A 23,608-nucleotide genomic window follows, 5' to 3' on the forward strand; every position below is an offset into this window, starting at 1 on the left:
TAAATTCATTCATTATGTAATTCTTAATCATTGGTGCTAATTGATAATTGACTGATTTTCTCAGTTGTGAAATTAGCATGTGTAAACAACCTTGTATCACTGCCAACTGTGGTGGCAGTACATTGATGTTAATGTGCTAATAGGGTGCTGTTGATGCTCTAAATCAGCCTTCCCAACATCTGCTCTTAAGACAAGATAAAGATTATGGAAATAGTCCTGCTCTGTGTTGCTGTCTGACACTGTACTGTTGTTTTAAATGTTCCAATTTAGATTATACTTTCCTTTATGCTCTTATCCCATATCATCCATCACAGTTCATCTTCTGAGAAAAAGGACTTGTTTCTTTTTCGGTTTTGTGTGAACGTGTTTAAAGCACAAGAAAACCTCAAAAGGCTCACTGTAGTTAAAAAGGTTTCATAAATCCAGTTTAACACATGTATAACGGCCACATAGATACTCGTCTGGGGAGCAATAAGCATTCACAAAGACTTGATGTGTCTTGATGCTACTGCACTGATGCAACATCGGCTGCTTAGCTGATGTGACCTCGCTTTGCTCCTGGCGTTTTTCCATGTACCAACTATGTGTGGAACTATTGAATTATTTAATGGATAATAGCTATTGAGCAGCACTCCTGGTGTGGTTCAGTGTTTATTAGCTGTGTTGTATTTGTGCCCATAAATTAAAGCCAGTCTGTTCAGTATATTTCAACAGTTACATTTGACTGTATGAAATTTTAATATGTAAATGTTATGTAGCACAAAGGGAGGAAACAGAATCCTCATGTCTGTTATTACATTACTATTCATGTAGATGATAATAATGTATAACAGTGAGTTGCTTTGTGAAATTTATTGGAGTGTAGATTCCTGTTGCATAAATATTTGATATCACCTTCAAAAGAAGCAATCATTGCTAAGTGTATTTGCAAAACTGCTATGTGCTTTGCTGACACAAGCGAGGGGGTCCCATATGAGATCAGAGAAAACGGAGAGCTTCATTTTCATTCCTGAGAACAATTCTTGGCAAAACAACAGTGGCATCACCTCACCACACATGCAAAGTGAGCGCAGGAGGAGAGGAGTAGAGTAGTAGAAGAGAGGAGAGTGAAAGTGTTGGCTGTGTGATTTCCCTCGGCTTGCCTTATATGAAATTCCAAATGTGGGAACGGAAGTCATTGAGGTTAGAGGAACTGACTGTCCCTGAGGCCATGGCCAGTTAGTTTTGTTATTAAACCACTCTTTACTGGTCAGTCCACAGGTCTCTGGGCAAAAACGTCTTGTTTGTAATGCAACCTTGTATAATGGCCTGCCTGACAGAATGTAATTAGAGAGAGCAGTGCTTTTCTCGCGTTTGCCTGTAGATCCATAGCCAGATCCCTAAAGTCCTGCTCGCTAATGAATCTGCTCCTGCTGGGGCTATTGATGGCCACTGCCTTTCTGGAAGATCATTATTAGAGAATTCCATAGGACAGCTGAAAAAGCATTATGCATGACCTTATTGCTCAGCATCATCCATTTTCCATGTCTGAAAACAATTGCATGAGGCGCTTGACTATGTATAATGACTTGATGAAGTGCATGAAGTTAACATACTCATTAGCGTGACAGAGTTATATTTCATATCACATTATGATTAGAATTGAGTGGAAGAGATTTTAATTTATTAAATTTGTACTAGCAATATGCCAGACCAGAAGAATTCTATTTTTTATGGTGTTGATGAATTGGATTTATAGTATTATGATGATTAAAAATGCACTACTATAAGCAAAATACTATAACACTGCACATCAGTAGTTCCAATCATTAGGGATAAAAATACAATAGGAGCAAAACCTTACACCACAAGAACAGTTTCTCCCCGGCTGCAGCTAGCCTCATCCAACCCTGTCTCCTAAAAATTCTGTTTATATAGGTACATCATTTTGCCAAGAAGGAAATGCTCCGGGATGAGCCCGGTCTCACTCTGATGTTGTCGAAAATACGGTGCTTGGGCAGTGACTTGTGGAGTCAGAAACCAATAAAAAAAAAAGGCGTCTTTTAACGTTGGCATGCTACATGACCAGTTGCTGTTATAGTCTAAAGGCGCCCTGGCAGCATCAAGGGGAAACATGGCGGGACAAGGGCAAAAGTTAGAAAGGACTTTTACCCAAGACAGCAGTGTTCACGTCCCGTGAGATTCTAAAGCCAAACCCTGTTCTTTATTCCTAAACCTAACCATGTGCTTTTGTTGCCTAAACCCAACCATGTGTGTTTGTTGTTGAAGGAAAAAAAAAACTCAATTTGCGGTGTTGTGCTGACGTAGTGCTTTTATGTTGAAAGAGACTTTATGTAAATGTTAACTTTCCTGTGAAGTGTATCTTGAAAGAAGACAATGCATGTAACAGGCAGAACTTGACACGGCATCCGACAACGTCAACAACAAATGCACCCAGGGTACCTTGCACGTTGTATGTGGATGTGGAAAGTCCATGACCAAATGTCACTATGTGATGAGGTTGGAGTGAGAGTGTCTTGCCTGCATCAACATCCCACATCGCATTCCAGGATCAACACTGCAATTACCCAATCATAGCCCTCTGACATCATCAGTGTGCTGCTCCTTTGTGAAATTAGCTATAGAGACCACAACTGTTTTTTTTTGTATCAGACTGTTAACATGTTTATTTCTGCAGTTAAGTTGGGCACTTTAACATGGGGGTCTATAGATATTGACTGGCTTTTGGAGCCAGCCTCAAGTGGCCATTTGAGGAACTGCAGTTTTTGGCACTTTCACGTTGGCTTCTTTTTTCAGCTCTGGAGGTTGCCGCTTGGTAGTGACCACAGCGTTATTTTTTTATTACATTTTTTATTAACATTTAACTGAAATCAGGATCTTTCCCTGACCTAACCTTAACCAAAGTGCTTTTATTGCCTAAACCTTAGACAGGCATCCGGACAGGAACACAAAGTTGTGGTATCAAGGTCCCGCACTTTGTACGTGCGCAATCTCCTAAACTACCTCCTTCTAAAACCTACTCAGTACATCAATGTAGTGTGTCATTACCTGAAAGAACATAATCTAGGCAGCGATTAAGTTGCTTCAACAACATAATTAAGAAAGCAGTTTAATAACATAAAGATGTACTTTCTAGACAGGATTGCCTCGTCCACTCCTATCCCCCGTCTTTACATCCATCTGTATGCGTTACATTAATGCACATCTTTGGGACTACATCCATGTATATTCCACGTTCTTTATATATCTCATACTGTACACGTCTGCAAAATGTTTGGACAGTTTTGCACATTTCTACAACTTCTAAAAACTGCACTGCTCATTCATTTTAGGTTACTTGTGATTTATGTTGCTTAATGGCATCACTGAAAATGAGGGTCCACCGCTCAATGTATTTCTGAGAAGTAAATAAAGGTTGAATAAACAAATGGTAATGGACTACTCTTGTATAGCGCCTTTCTAATCTTCTGACCACTCAGAGCGCTTCTACACTACACGTCCTATTCACCCATTCACACATTGGTGGCTGAGGCTACCATACATGGTGCCACCTGCTCAGTAACCATTCACACACTCATGCACACCGATAGAACAGCCAACGGGAGCAATTTGGGGTCCAGTATCTTGCCCAAGGATCCTTTGACATGCAGACTGAAGGAGCTGGGGATCGAACCGCTGATCTTCTGATTAGTGGATGACCTGCTCTGCCTCCTGAGCCAGAGCTGCCAAACTTATTTTAATACTGATATACTGTACATTTTTTATTACAGTATTTTGTAATATTTTTATTATACATTTATTCTACCCAATGTTTATGTCTCTTGATTTTTGCAATATTTGTCTTATTTTTCAATTTCATTTCTCTTGCTATGTTTATATCAGGCATATTCCTTGTATGTGAAAATCTACTTGGCAATAAACCAGAGTCTTATTCCAATTCAGTTAAACCCAAACGGCATATTTCCTTTGTGGTCCTCCAAAATGCAACAAAGAACGTAAAACAAAACTATAAAACCAGTAAAACACACATACATTAAACATAAGAATAATAAAGCACGATCCGAGCTCTCTTTATAAGGTCTGGCGGACAAGGATTGCTCTACCACTCCACCACTGGGTGTAATATTCCCTCATTCTTCAGTCTCTCTTTAGTATAAACAACCCATTCTTGCTGAAGTCAACACGCTCTTTAAATCTAGATCACCATACTACCATTAAAATATAGAATGAGAAATTAAAGATGTGTAGCTAACCTAGGAGACCTCTTTGATTGTGAAGAGAAATTGGAGCAATTAGAGCAGGGTTTCTCAACCTTCTCCAGCCTGTGATGCCATTTTTAGGTCTACAATTATCATGACCTCAGCAATTAGAGCTGTGAGGTTGTCATGTGAGTTTATGAATCAATTGTTAGAGCACTGAAAAAAACTGTATTATCCTGAAATATGCTTTAAATACATGTTTTATATCTTCAGCTAAAGCAGATAAGATAAATAGCCAATGTTAGTCCACTAATTTCGTCCATATCCAACTGCACATGATGTCTCTTCACATGGGGTCCCTAACTCAATGATGACTGCCAACCCATTGTACATTTCGACAGATCATAAATACACTACATTTTTGTATGCTATTATGTAGAGGAAACTTACGCTGTGGTCAAAGTGTGGTTAGGTTATTAAGGAACAAAAACCACTTGGTTACACAAAGGGCACAATCCTGGCAGGAAAAGCAGAAATGCCTTGGTAAAAACCAACTGCTTTCTGTACCTAAAAAAAAGGCTGGAAAAATAGTGATGGGTCGCTAAAACACCCTGTTGTTCTTGAACAGTGGTCTGCAGCTTTGACGGCATCTCGCCAAGGTGTCACACCATCCACTTCACCTCCCTTTAGAGCCCGGTCTCACTCAGAAGTCATCGAAATACGGTGCCTGGGCATTGACTTGCGGCATCAGACACCAACGAAAAAAGGCGTCCTTTAACGTTGGCATGATACGCGGCCGATTGCCGCTATAGTTTAACTGTGCCCGGCAGCGTCAGGGGAAATGCGGGTGGGACAGGGATGAAAGTGAAGGCGGTGAAAGTCCGACTGCTGTGGTGGATGGGTCCAACAAACACCGACTTTTACCCATGAGATATAAGTTTGTGTCCCGCAAGATTCTAAAGCCAAACCCTGTTCTTTTTTCCTAAACCTAACCATATGTGTTTGTTGTTGAAGGAACGACGTAGTGCGTTTATTTTTAAAGAGACTGTACGTAAATGGTAAATTTCCTGTGAAAACGGAAGTGTATTTTGAAAGAAGACAATGCATGTAACCGGCAGAACTTGACACGGCGTCCCAGAACGCCAATAACCGACGCACCCAGGGTACCTTTCACGTCGTACGTAGAAAGTCCATGACCACAACGTCAACATGTAACGAGGTCGGATTGAGAATGTGTTGCCCTGTAACAAAGTCAGCTCATATGTCACTTTAGAAACACTGATATGATACCCATGAAACATGCAAATGTAACATTTTCATGGTTTGCAGATAATGTCAACATTTCCTTCTGGCAGCTGGGCTGGGACTACTGAATATTTTTTTAAAGTAGGCACAAGCTTCCCAGTCATCAACACAGTGCTATAGTATTCTGTTCTTTACATGTTCATTTGTGGCTGATGAGTAACTGATGAATTATCTTTTCCAAAAGGTGAAAGAGATATCCCTATATCAGCAGCAACAGCTGAGTAACTTCCCATTCATGTATTGTTGTGGTGTCCCTACCCTCAGGTCGCACTGACGGCTGGCAAATATTAGTGGGTTTGTTGTACTGATTGTATTGTTTACACAGCAGCCAGATGCTAAAGATAGATAACTAAACAAAGAGGCAGAGTAAGGAAGCACTCAACCTAAATCCTATTGATCCCATGTTACAGGGGCTGAGTGCCTCTCAGATAAGGCCATGGTTTGGGGTAATTGTAGTTGTATAGAATTCAACCTGTGTATCATATCACAGCTGTCTTAACACCAGCACGCAGCTGCGGCCACCTCTCCGCATCCTGTATGCTGGTGTTCATTATGAATGAGTTGTAAGACAGAAAGAAATGTAGTTCAATTTTAAATAAGACGTTAATTTGATTTCAGGATGCATATTAAATAAAGTCATTAGGCCACATCAAGTGATTACATTATTTATGTGAAGAAAATATGAGTGAAATAAGGAATTTATGTTATCAGCCCGAGGCACAGCAAGTCAGACTAATCAGTCAAACGGTAAAATGTCAGTTGAATTGATTTATCTGTCCTGGCAAGTAATGATGCCAATGAACGGCCATTTCTTATTTGTTCCAATTCAACAGCTAAGTTTTCCTCAGATGAAAATATTACTCACTGCCTCTCTGTTTTTGTTTGCTTTCTTTTACAAATAGCTTTAATTTCATAGCCAGATCTAAAATTGGCTACTATTTTCATTTTGAGGATTCTTTGTGCGTTAGAGCAGTGGTTCCCAACTGGTGGGTCGCAGTCCAAAAGTGGGTCATGGGTCCATTCTGTATGGATTGCAAATGACTCGTGAACGTGCCAAGTTTGTAAAAAAACACAAGTACGGTAAATTTCCAGCACAGAGCTATTATTTTAAAGTGCCCTTTTCTGCTGTAGAGTGAGTGAATAATGGACAGCTACTTGACAGAGACAGCAAACTAGCTCAACAGCATGGCCATAAACAAGTATGACACTGAATATATTAATCTGTGTTGACCTTGGACTAATGACTAAGGAGAAATGTGGACCCAGTGGCTGGACCAGTTGGGAACCACTGCGTTAGATGAGTGGAGTAGCGTTAAACCATTGGCAGGACTGTGTTTTGTGGTGCTTACATGCACGCTACAGACAAATGGTGACACATTCCACACTGTTTTCATTCAATGTTTGTACTTATACCTACGAAAAGTAATGCACTATAATTCGTATATAACGCACATAATCGTAAGACGGAGGCTGTGATCAGGTGACCTATGCGTTGCAGGCTGTCCTTATATGATGACAACATAGGAGGAAGTCAGGTGTTGTACGAATAGTGATAAAGTCGAAGTAGGGAGGTGGTCAAGCTAGTGGTTGGGTCAAATAAACACAGAATTTGAATAGGGAGACTGCTGTTCGTGTCCCGTGTGAGACCAACAGTGTGTTCCAATACCCGTACCACCATACTATTTAGTATGCCAGAAACAAATTAAGTATGTCCTAATACAGTGGCTTTTCTGTGAATATTGTATTGTACTTACAGTACAAGTGAAGCTTGTGCCTTACTCTTATAGATATATTTTTGTGTGGGTACTCTTCCCCCAGCATATGGTTCTGTATTACTGTACATCATGTATTTTCCCATTGCTGGGATGTTTACATGCTGCCCAAGATTTGTTTATTACATCGCTGTGGTGTTTCTCATTGAGTATCACTACTTTTTATAGTATTAGAGGTGCCTCTATTAAAAAAAAAAAAAAAAAAAAAAGAAAATGCCTTTTTTCCCCCTAAATATATGAATAAAAATATCTTCTTCTGCAATTTGACCTTGAATTTGCATGTCATTATGATGTTTTTTTACCTGATGTTTCAGTGATCTGATATTCAAGGTGATACTCTCGGCATTGCTGGCCTTTTTGTATATGTATTTTTTGTAAACATATTTTTTTGTAAATATATAATTTTTGTTAACATATTTTTTGTAAATACATTTTTTTGTAAATATTTTTTGTAAATGTATTTTTTTGTAAATTTATTTTTTATAAATGTATTTTTTGTAAATATATTTTTGTAAATGTATTTTTTAGTAAATGTATTTTTTTGTAAATGTACTGAATTCCTGTGTTGTAATTTTGTACTGGTTTTGCAGTGTGCTGAACTCGGTTTCTGCACAGCTACATGTGTCATCACATGATCTGCTGGGCGACCACCAGTGGTTGTATATACAGAGGTGTGTCTCCTTATCTTGTTCATGTCTGATGAAGGGCTGGTGCCCAAAATGTCACATGTGGTGATACGATTAAAATTTCCAAAAGGTGTGGTGTGTGGACCTGTTTATATATTTACATTTTAGGTCACGCACATACGTAACATCACATCATCATGCTATGTTACATACGGAACTTAACAATGACCAGCCATCATTCTTTTCCTAAACTGAACCTAACCAGTAGGGGTGCTAATTTGTAAAGTATATGTACTGTTGTATGAGGATAAGTTTCTCATTCATAAATTCACAACTACTGGAGCTACTGATGGGTAAAACTCTGCATTATGCCTTTAAAGATATGAAAAAAATGCAAAAGGTCACATTTCAATGGACATTTAAAGTTGGAGGACAGCTCGAAATAAATATATGTATATTACAGCAGTAATTTTGTGGCATCAAGGACCATGTGTCATAAATAACCTTACTTGTCTGTATGTAGCTCAGTTTTGACATTAGTCTGTTCAATATGTCCACAGGTGCTGCAGATGTACCTGCCTTTCTGTGGCATTGCGATCTCCAACGCCCAACTCTTCGCCGCCTCAAGGAAGGAGTATGACCGGAGTCGGGTAAGGATAATAAACCCTCCCATCCCTGGGATCAGCATTACTTCCTCCCCCCTGATGCTGACATTGAGGCCGTTTATTGATCAGCAGCAGCCCACTTGCTGCCACTGCAGGGGAGATCACAGAGCAGCATGCAGCCCTGCATGGACATTTTCTCTGGATCTGGTGGGGGGGGGGTGGGCCTGTATCCAGACTAGGGCCTGGTCCATGATCTAAATCTCCTAGGGAATATGAAGAGATGCACTAATTTATGTCACACATTGATCTGTGATGGAAGAGAACATAATGAGAACACAGCTCAGTGAACAGAAGAAAGAAATGAGGAGAGCTGCCTTTACACACTATGATTTTTATGTGCTTGTGTGTTAAATTGGATTGACACTGCCGTAGATAAAGGGCCTAATTTACTTTTATTAGGGAAGCTGATCATGTTATTTCATCCTGTTGCTTTATGGTTTAAGGATAATAATAATAATCCTGCTCTAACAGCTGAGCGAGGCAAAACGTCTTTATCTAAAGTGGGTTTTTACAGCAGCGTGTGGCTCAGATTGTTGAAGATAATGGCAGTGGTATCTTTTTCTGTCACTGGTGTTCAGGCACTCTTGGAGGTAGTCAATGACCTGTTTGAGGAGCAGACTGACCTGGAGAAGATTGTCAGGAAGATCATGCACCGTGCCCAGACATTGCTAAAGTGCGAGCGCTGCTCTGTTCAGTTGCTGGAGGACATTGAGTCACCGGTACTGTTTCCCCCCCCCCCCTTGCTGTTCTGCTGTGTATGTATGTCTGTCCACTTGTCCATGTCTGTTCTCTCTGTCTTCCTAGATTTTTAATCAGTCAACACTGTGTATCTCCATTAAAACTTTTCCAGGAATTTAAGTCCCTTTTCAAATCTTTCAGGTGGTGAAGTTCACCAAGTCGTTTGAGCTACTGTCCCCTAAGTGTAGTGCAGACACTGAAAGCAGGTATGTATACTGTTTCAGTGTTGAAATCTACTCTGCTCCTCAGTTATTTACCTGAACAACGCAGTGTGACATATACATTTCACAAACTTTACGTCTGTTTACTTCCTGTCAGCTCTACAGTAACTTAACCTCTGCCTCAGACTGTAGTGATCAAAGTGTTTCTAGAGTTTGTTAACTCAACCTCACTTTTCACAGTTCGCTTTGTACAAATTGTCAATAGAATTCACTGTTTGAGTTTGTATATCGTGTTACTGATCATTTTGATAATCACCGGAGTCTTTAAATAGCTAAGTTAGCCAGTCAGTTAGCCTAGCTGGCTAATAAAAGAAAGAAAAGTACCGTCAAGTTTATGACGGAGGGTGGTCAGCTCTTCGGAGCTTTACTGATCGCTCTTTTAAGACGGCGTTTGTCAATTGATTTCATCGTTTTTGGCAGCTCTTCCAAGCATTGAGTTTGAAAATAGCCACATTAGCAACCTTTTTTAAAAGTCAGAATTTTGAGAATTATGAAGTTTATTTCTTCATAAAATGTACGCTACCTTGAAAATGGAGCGTTTATCACACTGCACCAGAAGAAAAACAAGGTCTGTTTCACAACTCAAAAGGTTTAAAGAACAAAATCCAGTTTTTCCTTCCCTTCCATTCCTTAATTCATCCGTCCCTCCTCCCTTCCTTCCCCACGTTTTATTACGTATCTAAGATGCTTAGAGGAAATGTACTGGAGTAACAGTATACATTTTATTAAGGAAATGTATTGGAGTGAAAAAGAAAGTTGACAGAAATACAAAAACTCAAATAAAGTACAGATACTCCCCCCAAAAATACTTAAATACTGTAATAAAGTATTATTACTTGGTTACATTGCAACACTGCATTTTAGTAAATAGCGAGGCTAGGTGACTGGCTAACCACATTTTTTAAATGATCAATAACACTATATAGAAGAAGGAAAAGTAAATGAAGCTTTGCATTAGTTCATGCAGGACACAGAGGTCAAACGTCCCAGCTGTAACCAGCTTAACAGCCAGCTGATTTGATCATTGCTTCTAATCAGTCCCACATCAATCACTGCCCATTCTTACAACAAGGCAGTCCATTTAAATATGGCGTCCTACTCACTGATCACCTATGTTTCACCTATGCTGATATACACACTGCTGCTGCTGCTGCTGCTGCTGCTGCTGCTAAAGCTTTACCTCCTCCACCCCTGTCTCCACCCTCCTAATTCACAGTCCTAACATGGCTTAAAGGTTAAAGGGGTATTTTATGCCTTGCTTTGGGCTCACTCTTGCACACCCATGGGAGTTTTCTGCATTGCACTCTATGTTTTGGTTTAACGCGCTGCTTGTCTGATCCAGGGAGCATCTTAAGAGTGCCAAGGATATCTGTGTTTCCATTTGTTGCATTAAATTTAAAGGATCAAAAAGCACTTGATCACTATGATCGGAGGCAAAGGTAACGTTACTGTAGAGTTGACAGGAAGTGAACAGACGTGAAGTTTGTAAAACAGATATACGTCACAGTAGAGAGTAACACCTGGCCTGATGAAAAACACACCTTTGCCCTCCTTTTCCCACACTTGTCACACCAGTAATCTTTTCACCAAACAGTCATATCTCCACCTTTGTTTGTCTTTGGCACCGTGAGACCTGTAAATTCTGCACAGAGCCTGGTTTGAATCCGTAAAGCTTCCATCAAGGGCAAAAAAATAAGGGAAGTACAAACATTGAATATTCTGTAGTGCTGTGGGAGTAATATGCTGATGCTGAATAGAAGGCATACTGTAGGAGCCCTACTTAATTGGGTTTTGCTGCTTCTCTCCACTGCTAGGGACGGCTGAGTGGAGAAAGAGAGGCTTAATATTGTGTGGGATGTTTATGGATGAAAACCAACGCTGAGAGGAAGACAAATTATCCCCCCCCCAAGTCCTGCACATGACGTAACTGATACGGTCACTTCGAGAAAGTAGTGATAACCGCAACAGTAATTAAGAAAAATCCTAACACAAGAAATTTGTAGTAATCTTTTTGACTACACACTCCCTAATGATCTTTGTTTCTGATGTGACATATAATAAATAGACAGCTTGTGATTTCAAATAAAAACATTTCAAACCAAGCTAACATGACATAGGTACAGTATCTCTGATGACGCTAAAGGTTCACATCTGAACAACAATGGCCGCTGTGCGAGATTCACGTGTGTAATTGGGTGAATAAATTTGGTGTCAGAAGGCGAGCGTACGGTAGGATTTCCAATGTGCCTTACAATACCCTGCCGCCCCCACGGGGAGGATAATGTTGAGTGAGTGTACAGTGCTGCTAGTGTGTCTGTGGCAGCTAAATGACAGACATGAGACAGGGATGAGACAGGTTTACCCCCTGCCGCACACACAGCTGTGTCACTCAATCAAAAGGGATTCAAAAGATCTGACATCAGTGTCTCTCCATCTTTGTTCCAGTGTTCCAGCCACACTGAACATTTACCTTGTTGTGTTTGAAGGTAAAATGTCAGCAGTAAATGGGAATAGGAAGTGTGTGCAAGGATGCAGGTGTTTCTGTGGCAGAGTGTGGGGGTATTTGGCAATGAGGAAGACAACCGCACAATTAACTTTTCATTACTTCATAAGCTGCGTTCAGGTGTGAAAGAGAATAAAAACTTCTTTTCTTGACTATACTAAAAGTTTTTATCTTTATGATGACAAAGTTGTCAGCTAAAGGAATGCGTTTTCAGAATCAAACCTCTCCAGTAAAAAGTCAAGTGGGCAAATTTGGCCCAGTATTGTTTTTCTTTCATAATCCTCCCCTCTTATTGTCTGACCCTAGTTTCAAAGACAGCATGGAGAAATCGTCCTACTCTGACTGGCTCATCAACAACAGCATCGCAGAGCTGGTAGCTTCCACAGGACTCCCCGTGAACATTAGCGATGCCTATCAGGATCCTCGCTTTGATGCTGAGGTAAACACACAATGACATGCCTTTCAAATTTGACATCCATGTGAACAAACCGACATGAAATATGCATGGGACGATTATCATTCAGGTCGTAGCAGTTCTAGAAGTGCTCAATCAAAGCTAGACTTACTGCCTGGTTTTGAAGATGCTTCACTTCAGTTCCACTAACTAGCATTAGTTAGCTAGCTAGGATTTTAATCCTCTTTGGGATGTTCACACGTCGATGTCACAGGCGAGTCAATGAGGTCACATGGGATTCATTAATGGCTGTGGAACTTCCTCAGGGGTGATGTCAGGAGGGCATTATAAGTATGCATTTTGATGGTTAGACAGATGGTGTAAAACAGAGATGAAGGAGACCATTGAAGTCAAACTGTAACATCCATCTCTGAGCTGTTTTTCAGTTTAAGCTCCTGTCTTTACACCCAATTCAACATGGTTTCATAACAATCCACATGTTAATTAATTGGGCTCTGATCTTTCACATGATTGTCATGTGACCTTAAAGAAGAATCTCACCACTGGAGAGGTGGGCTTTTAATAAACTAGGATGTCTCTGCAGAAGAAAGGTGCAAAATAATTTTGAAATTGGTGCTACATGATCACAGAAAACAGAGGGAGAACCTACAACCACCAGAATGCACTGCGCCGCACCAGACCAATAAACACTCCAACTAAGAAGTGACATATTGCATAACCGTCCGTTTGAAACAATGGCGGCCAGCTGGTAACAAACGATCTCGTATTACAGTTTAACAGTGAACTAAAACATGTTTCTGAAAACATTTCAGGCAAGAAATATGCAACTCAATGACAGAATCTTGGTTTGTATTTGATCAGCGCTGCCTAGTTTTACTGTTTGATCCAGATTTTTTCAGTTTTTTTCATTATCACTGTGCAGGAAACAGCATGGTGCCCACTTCCTGTTTACAAACGTTCACTATTACAGCTAAACACAGCACTAAAATATGTTTCTAAAAACATTTTAAGTGAGAAATAGGTAATGCAATTACATAGTCATGATTTACAGTCGATCAGCACTGCCTAGTTTTACTGGTTCTTGTCTGTGTTCGAGAGAGAGAGAGAGAAATTCTGTCTATTAATCTGCTTCTGTACTTTTTGTTTCCGCGGGGTGGCGGGCAAAATGAAAATGTGGAAGTACAACCTGTAGTTTAAGCAACAGTCCCAAGTGCCAGTGAAACTCTGCTGAAATACATGTTTTGTATCAATTTGTCATCTGGAGTTTCACCAGGCGAGAGATGGAGGGAAATTTACCACAGCTCATTCACACATACTACACACATTGTTTTGATACAAAGATACAAAAAGCTGTCCTTTAAAGGGACAAATCACCCCCAAATCAGAAATACATTTTTTTCCTGACCCGTGGTGCCAATTATCAGTCTTGATTATTTTGGTGTGAGCTGGCAAGTATTGGAGATATCAGTCATAGAGATGTCTGCCTTGTTTGAATGTAATGGAACTAGATGGCACTCAGCTTGTGGTGATCAAAGCGCCAAAAAAGTACATTTGAAAAACTCAACAGCAATGTCTCTTTCCAGAAATCACGACCTGATTACTCAAGATAATCCACAGACCTTGTTGTGAGCAGTTTCATGTGGGAACTATTTTCTCTTTACCGAACTACACTATTGCTGCCAGTCAGTAGAACTGATGAAGCCTCTTGGAAATTTCGTCAAGACCAATCCGGTAACTTTTGACCTAGTACTGTTTCTTGTTTTCTTGGCATCACATGGTGCGAATTTATATACTACTAATTTTTCCATTTTGTCAGCTGTTAATTGATCTCCGTAGGATAAAGGCCCTTTTAAACCAGGAAGCACAACCACAGCGGCCAGTGCTGATGCAGTGTAGATCTAAACAGAGTCCCACAGTGGCTAGCACAGCAGTCCGCTCTGCATCCAGTGGCAAGCAGCAAAAGTTTGACATGGTCAACCTTAAGCAGCAGTGACAGAGAAATGTAAAATGTGTACTGGGTGGAAAAGCTAGCAGCAGGCTCTCACTGCAATGAAAGGAGGGGGGAACTTACTGTGTATCGCTTTTCAAGTGCTTTAAGGGTTCTTACTATACTTCCATATAGCCTTGCTCTTCCATTAGAGGTGAGGCATGTATGCATACTTAGTACTCTGTATAGAGAGCAGGGTATCGTTTTAAATTTTCCAATACTAGTGCTAATACTATACTTGAGTTTCAGAAGAGATCCTTAATTTCAAACTTTGAAGAATATAAACATATCTTTTGAATATGTCTCAAATGCATCAGTGCTTGATGCTCTATTCTAAATTCTAAATGAAACAGTTTTAAATGAGTAAAATTGTTATTTAAAAATAAAAATAACAGATTAAAGAGCAAGTAAACATGAAAGGTTGCACTAGAGACTATTTTTGTAATTTATTCATTCACCTGTTTTGTCATATTTAAAAATGTGGGTTGATAATCAGGAAGTTTTGAGATCCTAATACCCAGTCTGTTTATACTTAAAGCTGGGGTAGGCAGAAGTATCTCCTCTTAAATCCAAAAAAACAAACAAAAACAAAATTTCCTCCCACTGCAGCTCGTCCTTCTCCCCTCTCTCTCCTAAGTAAGCAGCAGCCTCCGTGGCTGGAAAATAAAGCCAACATACAAGTGCCAAAAACAGCCGTTCTTTGAATGGCCACTTAAGGCTGGCTCTGGAAGCAACTCAATCCCCGTAGACCCCCAAGGTTTTGGCCTCTACAGCTTATATCCCCATTTAGAACATCCAATAGTGTCCTCTGCTTCTCAGAGTGTGTCTTGCTCCTACAAATCACCAGCCTCTCGCCAGAATATGGTCACTTCTGGCTCCAAAAAACCAAGATGACTTCAAAACAGGAGTCCACAAACCAATGTGCAACATCATGGTATCACCGTCCATTATTTTTCAGTCCATGGTCCAAAGCCTCCCACCAGATGACCACAGGCCTATGCACATGCTTCATACAGTAACCCAGGGTTTCCCATAAATTGACGTGGATTCAATTTACAATAAATCCAGTTTCACTGAAGAGCTCTCTCTGTTTATCAGACCATAAATGAGACAAGAAATAGCTAGCCAGCCACCCTGCTCCCCACCGTCGTGGACTGCTCTGCCGTGAGGAGATGCAGCAGCTCTGGAGATGGTCTCCAGTGGGGTGGTAGCCAGTGGCAGACCCAGGTCTAACCTGTGTTACAGCAGCAACAGAAAGTTTGCTGATCCAGCAGGAGCAGGGCAGTACAGTCCCCTGGTGCTAGGGTCTGTGTTGGCTGGATTCGGGTAACAGCGGCCGTTGACTGGGTGTCCACCTCCATCGGTTAGCAGAAGGCTAAACTATTAGCGTCATTGTCCCTCAATTTTTTGAAATGCTTCACACGTGTTTTATTTTGTTTATTGTCAGCCTCTCTTTTTGATAAGTTTGTTTTTCTTTTTTTGGGTTGCTCTGTGGTAAAGGCAGTTGTTGCCAGTGCTAGATTAGCTACTTACACTGCAAGACCTTGAATCATGCTTTCACTGAAGAGACTGAAGAAACGCCATCTGCATTTGTAGAGCAGCCAATAGGAACGCCCTCTCTCTGAAATGACCTGTGATTGGCCAAAGTCTCCCTTCATGGGCTAGATTGCCTGAAAACAAAGCCAATGGGAGATTCAGAAGTCTAGTTTTCTCTCAGTGCACCTGACTTACAATATGCTCAAAGTTTATGATGGTGTTTTGGGACAGTGACGCCAAATTTAAACCGCCTACCCTAGCTTTAGAGGCAGACCTTCAGAGAACAGTGCAAGGAAATGTTTTATGCAGATGGATGTAATCCTCATTTTATACTGTATTCACACTCCTTCTCTTTTTAGGCAGACCAATTCTCGGACTTCCACATCCGCTCTGTGCTTTGTGTTCCCATATGGAACAGCAACCATCAAATCATTGGTAAGTCCACTTTTTCTCTTTGACTTATTGATGTATGTACTAAAGGTTTTCATTAGGTATATTAATCCTATTTTTCTTTTAACTTTGCACGTGTTTTAAAAGGTATTAAAGTTCGGGTACTGTAATACACTATACGGCTGGATACCTGACTATCACACCCATGTGATTATTTGTTGAGATCAGGCACTGATGTTGGGCAATAAGGTCTGGCTTGCAGTTGGCATTTGGTTCATCCCAAAGGTCGAGGTCAGTCGAGTTCTTCCACACGGAACTCTGAAAACTCTATTTTAGGTTGCTGGCTTTGTGAACATGAGCATTTTCATGTTCAAACAGGAAAATGCCTTCCCCAAACTGCTTCCACAACTTTGAAGCAGGTGTCCATGTTATTGATCATAGTCTTTTTGATGCAGATATCATGGCTGCTTATCTCTGGATCTACAATACTTGGGTGCTGATTCCATATGTATTGCGATTTTTAAGTATTGCCATTCAATATATCCAATTAAGGAGTTTCTTTTTAATTTTTTTAATACTAGACATGGGAAAAAGTGAAATCCTAGACTCTATATAATGAGACATATAAAGACACAAAAAACATGCACGTTTTATGTCAGTCAGTCTTTCTGTTATTTCAGCAGCATCACACACTGCATAGAAAATGGTAAATAAAGTGTTAACTGTTTCTATGGTCTTATTTTTTAACAATTTTACTCCAGTGAAGCACTTTGTGACCTTGCTCTGTGAAATGTGCTATATTAACTTCACTTTACTTACTTGATCAAAATGTGCATGTACAATAGAATGAATAAAAAAAAAAACTTTATAAAGTTATCATAAACTGTTACATTTAGCTGTCTCTGCTCATCATGCAGTGTTTCCCATACACTGATTTATTTGTGACGTCTGTCACAATATCAACATTGACCACCACTTAACATTTTTTGTATTTTTTAGTATTTAAAAAGGGTATTTTTTATTTCTTTGCTCTTGATCTTTTTTTCTGGTCATCAGACCACAAATGAGACAAGAATTAGCTAGCTCGGGCACCCCGTGGTCCTCCTGCCTCACTCTCTGCCTCACTCTCTGCCAGTAGAATAAAAATTGCTGGGAGGGAGAGTGGGTGGAAGCTCCGGAGTAGGACCCTCAGTGACAGTTGCAGCAACTCAAATTCAGCTGATGCAAACCCCAGTGCGGGGGGTCACGGCAGGCAGGGTCTAATTCGTGTAAAGGCAGCAACAGAAAGTTTGCTGATCTGGTGGGGAGTTTGTGCTGAACTGGCTAAATACAAGTGGCTACTGGAGCAGCTGAAGGTCCATGTCCTCAGACTGTCTGCCATTTTCTGCTTTCTTGCTATGGCTTTGTTCTTCTTAAAACGTCACTTGATATGACGTCACGTGATTTATATTACCACAATAAAAGGGGCAACTTCGTTGCACCTTCACATTTATTTGATCAATTCAGGGATTAAAAAAATTGATTTAAAGATCGTAAAAAGAAAAATCACTACACTTAATTAAAGTGATTTTTGTCCCACCCCTCACAGATATATTGTATATTCAGTCCCAGCATCATATAGCATCCACATGCACTCATAATGTGGGTTTCAAATTTCTTTCCCCCCGTTTTTGCTGCATAGCAGACAATAGGGGAGAGGGGAGCTTGAGCGTGTGTTCAGCTGAGGCTGCATGTGTGTGATTAGACCCACGCTGCAGCATCACTCCACGCTTGGAGGTGGAGTTCCCTTCTTCTGGCTGTGTGCTTTGTGTTTGTGGATCAGCCCCAGGCCAACACCACACTGACACTCTGATAAATCATTGATCTCTCGTCTCGGCTTTGGTGCTGGATATTGCAGGGAGGAGCAATGATAGCACCTCCTCTCGGTCCACTGAGATCTGACGCAGGAAGTCATTAGTTATATTTGAGTGCAAAGTGATCAGCATATCTGCCGCAGATGGTTGGTTAAGACCTGTGTGTGTGTCTGTGTGTGCGTAATGTCTGTGTGTGCTTACGCTTCTTTTTTTTTTTTTTGCGTAGGTGTAAGTGCATTTGTTGGGGAGGGGAGAGGGAAGAGGAAGAAGAACAGAAAGAGAGTGAGGGGAGAAAGAAATGCAGTGTGTGTGGGTGGCACCTGAGGATCTGGAGTGAAAAAAAAAAAACATTATACAAACAAAGCAGCAGGAGATGAAATTCTCAAGCCAAGGATACATTCAGGTAGAAAACGAATGTCCTTGTGTCATCCGCCAAGGTTACAGTCGGTTCCTTCAAAACGTAACCGCAAGAAATACTGTTGACACTATAACAACATTGAAGTTTAATGATAAATATCAAATGTGAGTAAAATCATTTTAGCACTTCAAGGTTCATTTATTGTCATTCTACAACACAGGGTTGCACAATGAAAAGCAAGTTGTAGTCTCTTTATATTACACAAGAAAAAAAACAGGTGGATGCAGAACTTGCCTCAGTAATAAAGGTGCAAGCAGTAGTTCTGGGGTTTAAGTCAGAAGAGGAAGGTGAACGTTTCGTTCAGTTGGTTCGGTTGGTTCAAGATTGGGACACATTCTCACCACAAACAAACTGCACCGGAGTTTGTTTGTAACCAGACCAAGACCACATCTTCAAGAACGTCTCGGTTTGGTTGTTTAGGTGCAATTGCTGTGTTCACACCTGCCCAAACGAACTGCACTTAGGAGGAAAATAAACTTAAGTTTAATTGAACTGAACAAAACAGGGCAGGTGTGAAAGCACCCTTACTTAACAGCGCCATTTGTTGTTACACAAACTGCATGTCCCATTATGATTAACAGCTAGGCTATTGTATTACTTTGAGTTTAGGCTGGTTGGTATAATTCCTTATCGAGTTGAAAGGATAGTTTGGATTTTTTGAAGTGGGGTTGTATGAGGTTACCTATAGTCAGTGTATAACAGACAGTAGATGTCAGTCGGCACGCCCCAAGTTTGGAGAAGCAGACAGGAGTAGAAGCTAAGCAAAGTACTGCTATGGATGGGGGCAGCAACAAAACATATTTAAGCCACCTAAAAAAAAAAAAAAAAAAAATCATTATCCGTTTAAGTGTGGACTATTTATTTAGAAAAATTTCACTGATTTACCTCGCCGTTTGTGACAACAATTTATCTATGCTCTCTTCAAATCAGCTCCATTGACAAAAACCGTGCCTTTACCTTGCTGAACACTGGAGCTGTTGGTCTATCACTGCCTAGATATTTGTTTGTGTTATTGTGTGACTTTGCTGTTTAAACGCGTTCAATCAGATTCACCAAAGAAACACAGTGAAACAAACTAACAAACTGATCGAGGCAGTGGTAGACCAGCAGCTCCAATGTTCAGCACACTAAGGGACTGTCCCAATACCCCCCCTTAGCCCCTTGGCCCTACCCCTACATTTGGGCGTTCCCGCGAGGGGTAGTGGTGTCCCAATTTCTTTTTGCGTGTAGGGGTAGGGGGCATAACGAGGGGTAGTGGGTATGAAACTAGCCCTTCGGAGCGAGGGATTTCAGATGCTGACTTGCCAGCAAGGGGTAGACGTCGCCATGGCTACCACCGAGCAAGAGACGGCGAAAAAAGTTCATACATAGCTAACGTTACCGTCGTCAGATTGCTTGTTAGCTAGCTAGCTAGGCCGCACTATCTGGCGTCTGTTATCTGTCCTGTTCTGCAAAATTGTCGGACTTTTCACATACGATAACACGCCAGCTAGTATAACTATGCTGCCTTGTAATGTTAGCTGGTTAGCTAGCTAGCTAGCTCGCACTATCTGGCATCTGTCATCTGTCCTGTTCTGCAAAATTGTCGGACTTTTCACATTACGATAACACGCCAGCTAGAATAACTATGCTGCCTCGTAATGTTAGTTGGTTAGCTAGCTAGCAGAAGTCCCCTGCCGTCTGTCGTTCATCAAACGAAGCATGATGAATAATGCAAATGCGATTGGTAACGTTAGGATGAATGAGACTTCATTGTAGATGCCGGTTGGAAATGTAGATGGCTCGCAGGTTTCTGTTTAAAATAGTTACGTATGCGTGAACGTAACTGACGCGGTGACGTAGTAAGTGGTGTTCCAATTCCTAGGGAAAGATTTCAACCCCTACCCCTCGTTGCTTCATTTTGAGGGCCAAGGGGTAGTGGGCAAGGGCTAGGGCCAAGGGCTAAGGGGTAGTGGACAAGGGGGGGTATTGGGATTGGGCCTTAAATTATTGTTTTTGCTAATGGGGTCTGTTGATTTTGGAGTTAGCAATAATGGCTTCAGTACCCCATCAGAAAGAGGTGTCTGATGGCAAGATAAAGTGGTGAAAATATTATAAATTTGGCGTACACTTAAACTGATACTTATTGTTTTAAAGTGGCCAAAATATGTTTTGCTGCTGCCCCCATCTACAACTGTAGATTACTGAGCTTCTACAGTGGTACACCTGCCTGCTTCTCCGAAGTCGGGGCACGTGAACTGCCATCTACCGTATGGAATACACTAACTATGGATATGGAAAATACAAAATTTGATACCATCCTCCAACTCCCAACTCAGTGACACAACACATGGGTAATTTATGTAAAAGTTCGTAATGGAGCTGCAGATTATTGCCACTTTATGTGTTTTTTGTGATTATGAAACACCCGTGACATCAGGAATGTGGTGTATTAAATATGATGTGGTGGCCACGGGGCTCTGAGCAGCCATTTAGTTCACTTATGCTTGGGGCCACCTATGCGGCAACTCATCACAAATTACACGCTCATTACAGAGGGAGCAATAATAGATTTGAGAAAACATCAGGCTTGTATTTTAAATGTAATGACGCCATAATGAAAATTGTTCATGGCTACAGTACTAATCCAGATTCTCCTCTGTGGATTTCCAGCCATACACTGAAATTAAAATGTCACTTTGGCAGGTTTGTTTGACCTCCTAGAGATAAATAAAGATGGTAATGTATTGTGTAATTACTTTTTAGCATAATTTCTCAGCGACAATAAACGTCAGTCTCTATCAATTAAATGTTTATGCTTTATCAACAAAGCCTTCCCCTGTTTTTAATTAGATGATGAGAGGAGCCATCTAAATAGGGAATTCTGCTGTCACATACAAAGGCTTCAATGCCAACGCAGCATTGTGGATGATAACGATGTCTTGTCATAGATAACATTAATTGAATGCCAATTTCACCAGTGCCGGATTTTTTCTTTGTTTTGCATAACCTTGTTACATACTAATTTTGTGATCGGATGTTGTGTCTCTGCTTAATTTCCATTAATAATGCACATTAGTCGATGACATTGAGTGTGTGGGTTTGATCCTCTTTTAATTGGAGGCAGGTTATATGCGCTGGAGTCGTGCCTATATAGGAGCTTAAACATTACGTTGCTATTGTATGTTTGTGTAACAGGTGTCGCCCAAGTGCTGAACAGGCTCGATGGGAAACCATTCGATGACGCAGACCAGCGTCTCTTTGAAGTATTACCCCTGCTTCTATTTCCTTTACAACATACAGTAGATTGTGGGTGCATCTGAAAGTGTTGTAGCTGAGTGTGTGTGCTCTTTGTTGCTTTCTCAGGCGTTTGTCATCTTTTGTGGACTGGGCATCAACAACACCATCATGTACGACCAGGTGAAGAAATCTTGGGCCAAGCAGTCTGTGGCTTTGGATGTAAGAACACGTTTGATTTCCTGCCTCACATCACTATTTGAAAATAAAGATTTCTTCCATGTTTTGAAGAAGAAATCTTTTATTTCCTTATTTAATTTAGACAAAACAAAACATTACTATGCAAAATGTAATGCGGCTTCACAGTGTTGACTTAAAGGGATAGGTAGGATTTTTTTAAGTGTCATTTTATGAGGTTTTTATCCATAGTCAGTGTATTACATACAGTAGATGGCGGTCAACACTCCCCCAGTTTGGAGAAGCAGACAGGAGTACTGACCTAGAAAAGAAACAATGCACTGCTAAGGATGGGGGCAGCAACAAAACATTTTAGTCAGCTAAAAAAAAAAAAAAAAAAAAATGACAATCAGTTTAAGTTACAATATATTGAGAATATTTTCAGTGCTTTACCCTGCCCAGTGAGTGATTTTTATGGGTAACTGAAGCTGTTATATAGACTCTTTTAGAGCCAATGTCACAATGACGTTAGTTTGTTAGCTGGAGGCAAAACACGCCTCTCCACCACAGGGCTGTAGGCTAGAAGGAGTCATGGCTCAAAACTTATATTTTATCACATACCAGCCGCCACTATCCGTCAACAAAAACAAAGACAACTATGATTAAATGTAATAAGACAAAAGGACTGGATGGAGGCGATCATCACAATTGGTCGTATGTACAGCACACAATTCATATCAGGTTAGGCGAAAAGTATTTCCTGTTGTAGGAATGAATAACATTGTGTATTAAGGGTTATCATGTCCACCTAATCAGAAATTGGGGAGGTATTAAGAGGAATATTGGATTTCTCTGCAATGCTAACTTTTTAGCGCATTAGCTAACGTTAGCTTTGACAGCAAAACAAACTGGAAGAAAACTGTTCCCTTCGAACACCAAAGTCACACAACAACACAATCAAAACTGATGGAGGCAGCGGTAGACCAGCAGCTCCTGTGTTCAGTGATGTTAAATCGCTGTTTTTCTTCATGGGGCCTGGCTTTGAAGAGAGCAATATAATAGCTTCAGTTTCCCATCAGAAATTGCTGTCTGACAGCAAAGTAAAGTGGTGAAAATATTCTAAATATAGTGTACACTTACATTCTTTAGGTGGCTAAATTACATTTTGTTGCTGACCCCATTCACAGCAGTATATCGCTAAGCTTCCGTGTTGTATTCCAGCTTCCTTCTCCAAACTGGGGGTATGCTGACCTTATCTACTGCACTCTAAAAAGAATTCACTAGTTCAGCTTAAAAAAAGTTAGGTAAGGCCTTATAAAGTTAATACTATGAGTCTTTTATAATCTGACAAACTCAGCTAGTTTAGTACAACCAACATGATTTGCTTTGACCTCAAAAAACTTAATTAAGTTGAATTAACTTGATATTTAGTGGTCAAATTATTTTATTTAAGATATTCTAACTTATTTATTTTAATTCCATCCTATTGAAAATAAGCTGTCGACTGACTAAAACATGTTAATGAAACAAACGTCTTTATTTTAAGTGTTATCCACTAACCAAATGAATAATTTTTTAGAGTGTGTA

The 23,608-nt window shown here is 40.4% G+C and overlaps 1 protein-coding gene across 1 annotated transcript in view; it reads left to right on the plus strand.

The window, feature by feature from the left end:
• Nucleotides 1-23,608, plus strand: part of pde11a (phosphodiesterase 11a) — a 65,624-nt gene that overhangs the window by 9,867 nt on the left and 32,149 nt on the right. Inside the window, exons 3-9 of the mRNA XM_050049904.1 lie at nucleotides 8,463-8,552; nucleotides 9,146-9,286; nucleotides 9,447-9,511; nucleotides 12,336-12,468; nucleotides 16,327-16,402; nucleotides 21,806-21,873; nucleotides 21,974-22,066. Of these exons, the coding sequence (XP_049905861.1) occupies nucleotides 8,463-8,552; nucleotides 9,146-9,286; nucleotides 9,447-9,511; nucleotides 12,336-12,468; nucleotides 16,327-16,402; nucleotides 21,806-21,873; nucleotides 21,974-22,066 (666 nt within the window). The remainder of the gene's footprint in view (nucleotides 1-8,462; nucleotides 8,553-9,145; nucleotides 9,287-9,446; nucleotides 9,512-12,335; nucleotides 12,469-16,326; nucleotides 16,403-21,805; nucleotides 21,874-21,973; nucleotides 22,067-23,608) is intronic.

This window comes from Epinephelus moara, chromosome 7 (genome assembly GCF_006386435.1).
Source record: "Epinephelus moara isolate mb chromosome 7, YSFRI_EMoa_1.0, whole genome shotgun sequence".
NCBI lineage: Eukaryota > Metazoa > Chordata > Actinopteri > Perciformes > Serranidae > Epinephelus > Epinephelus moara.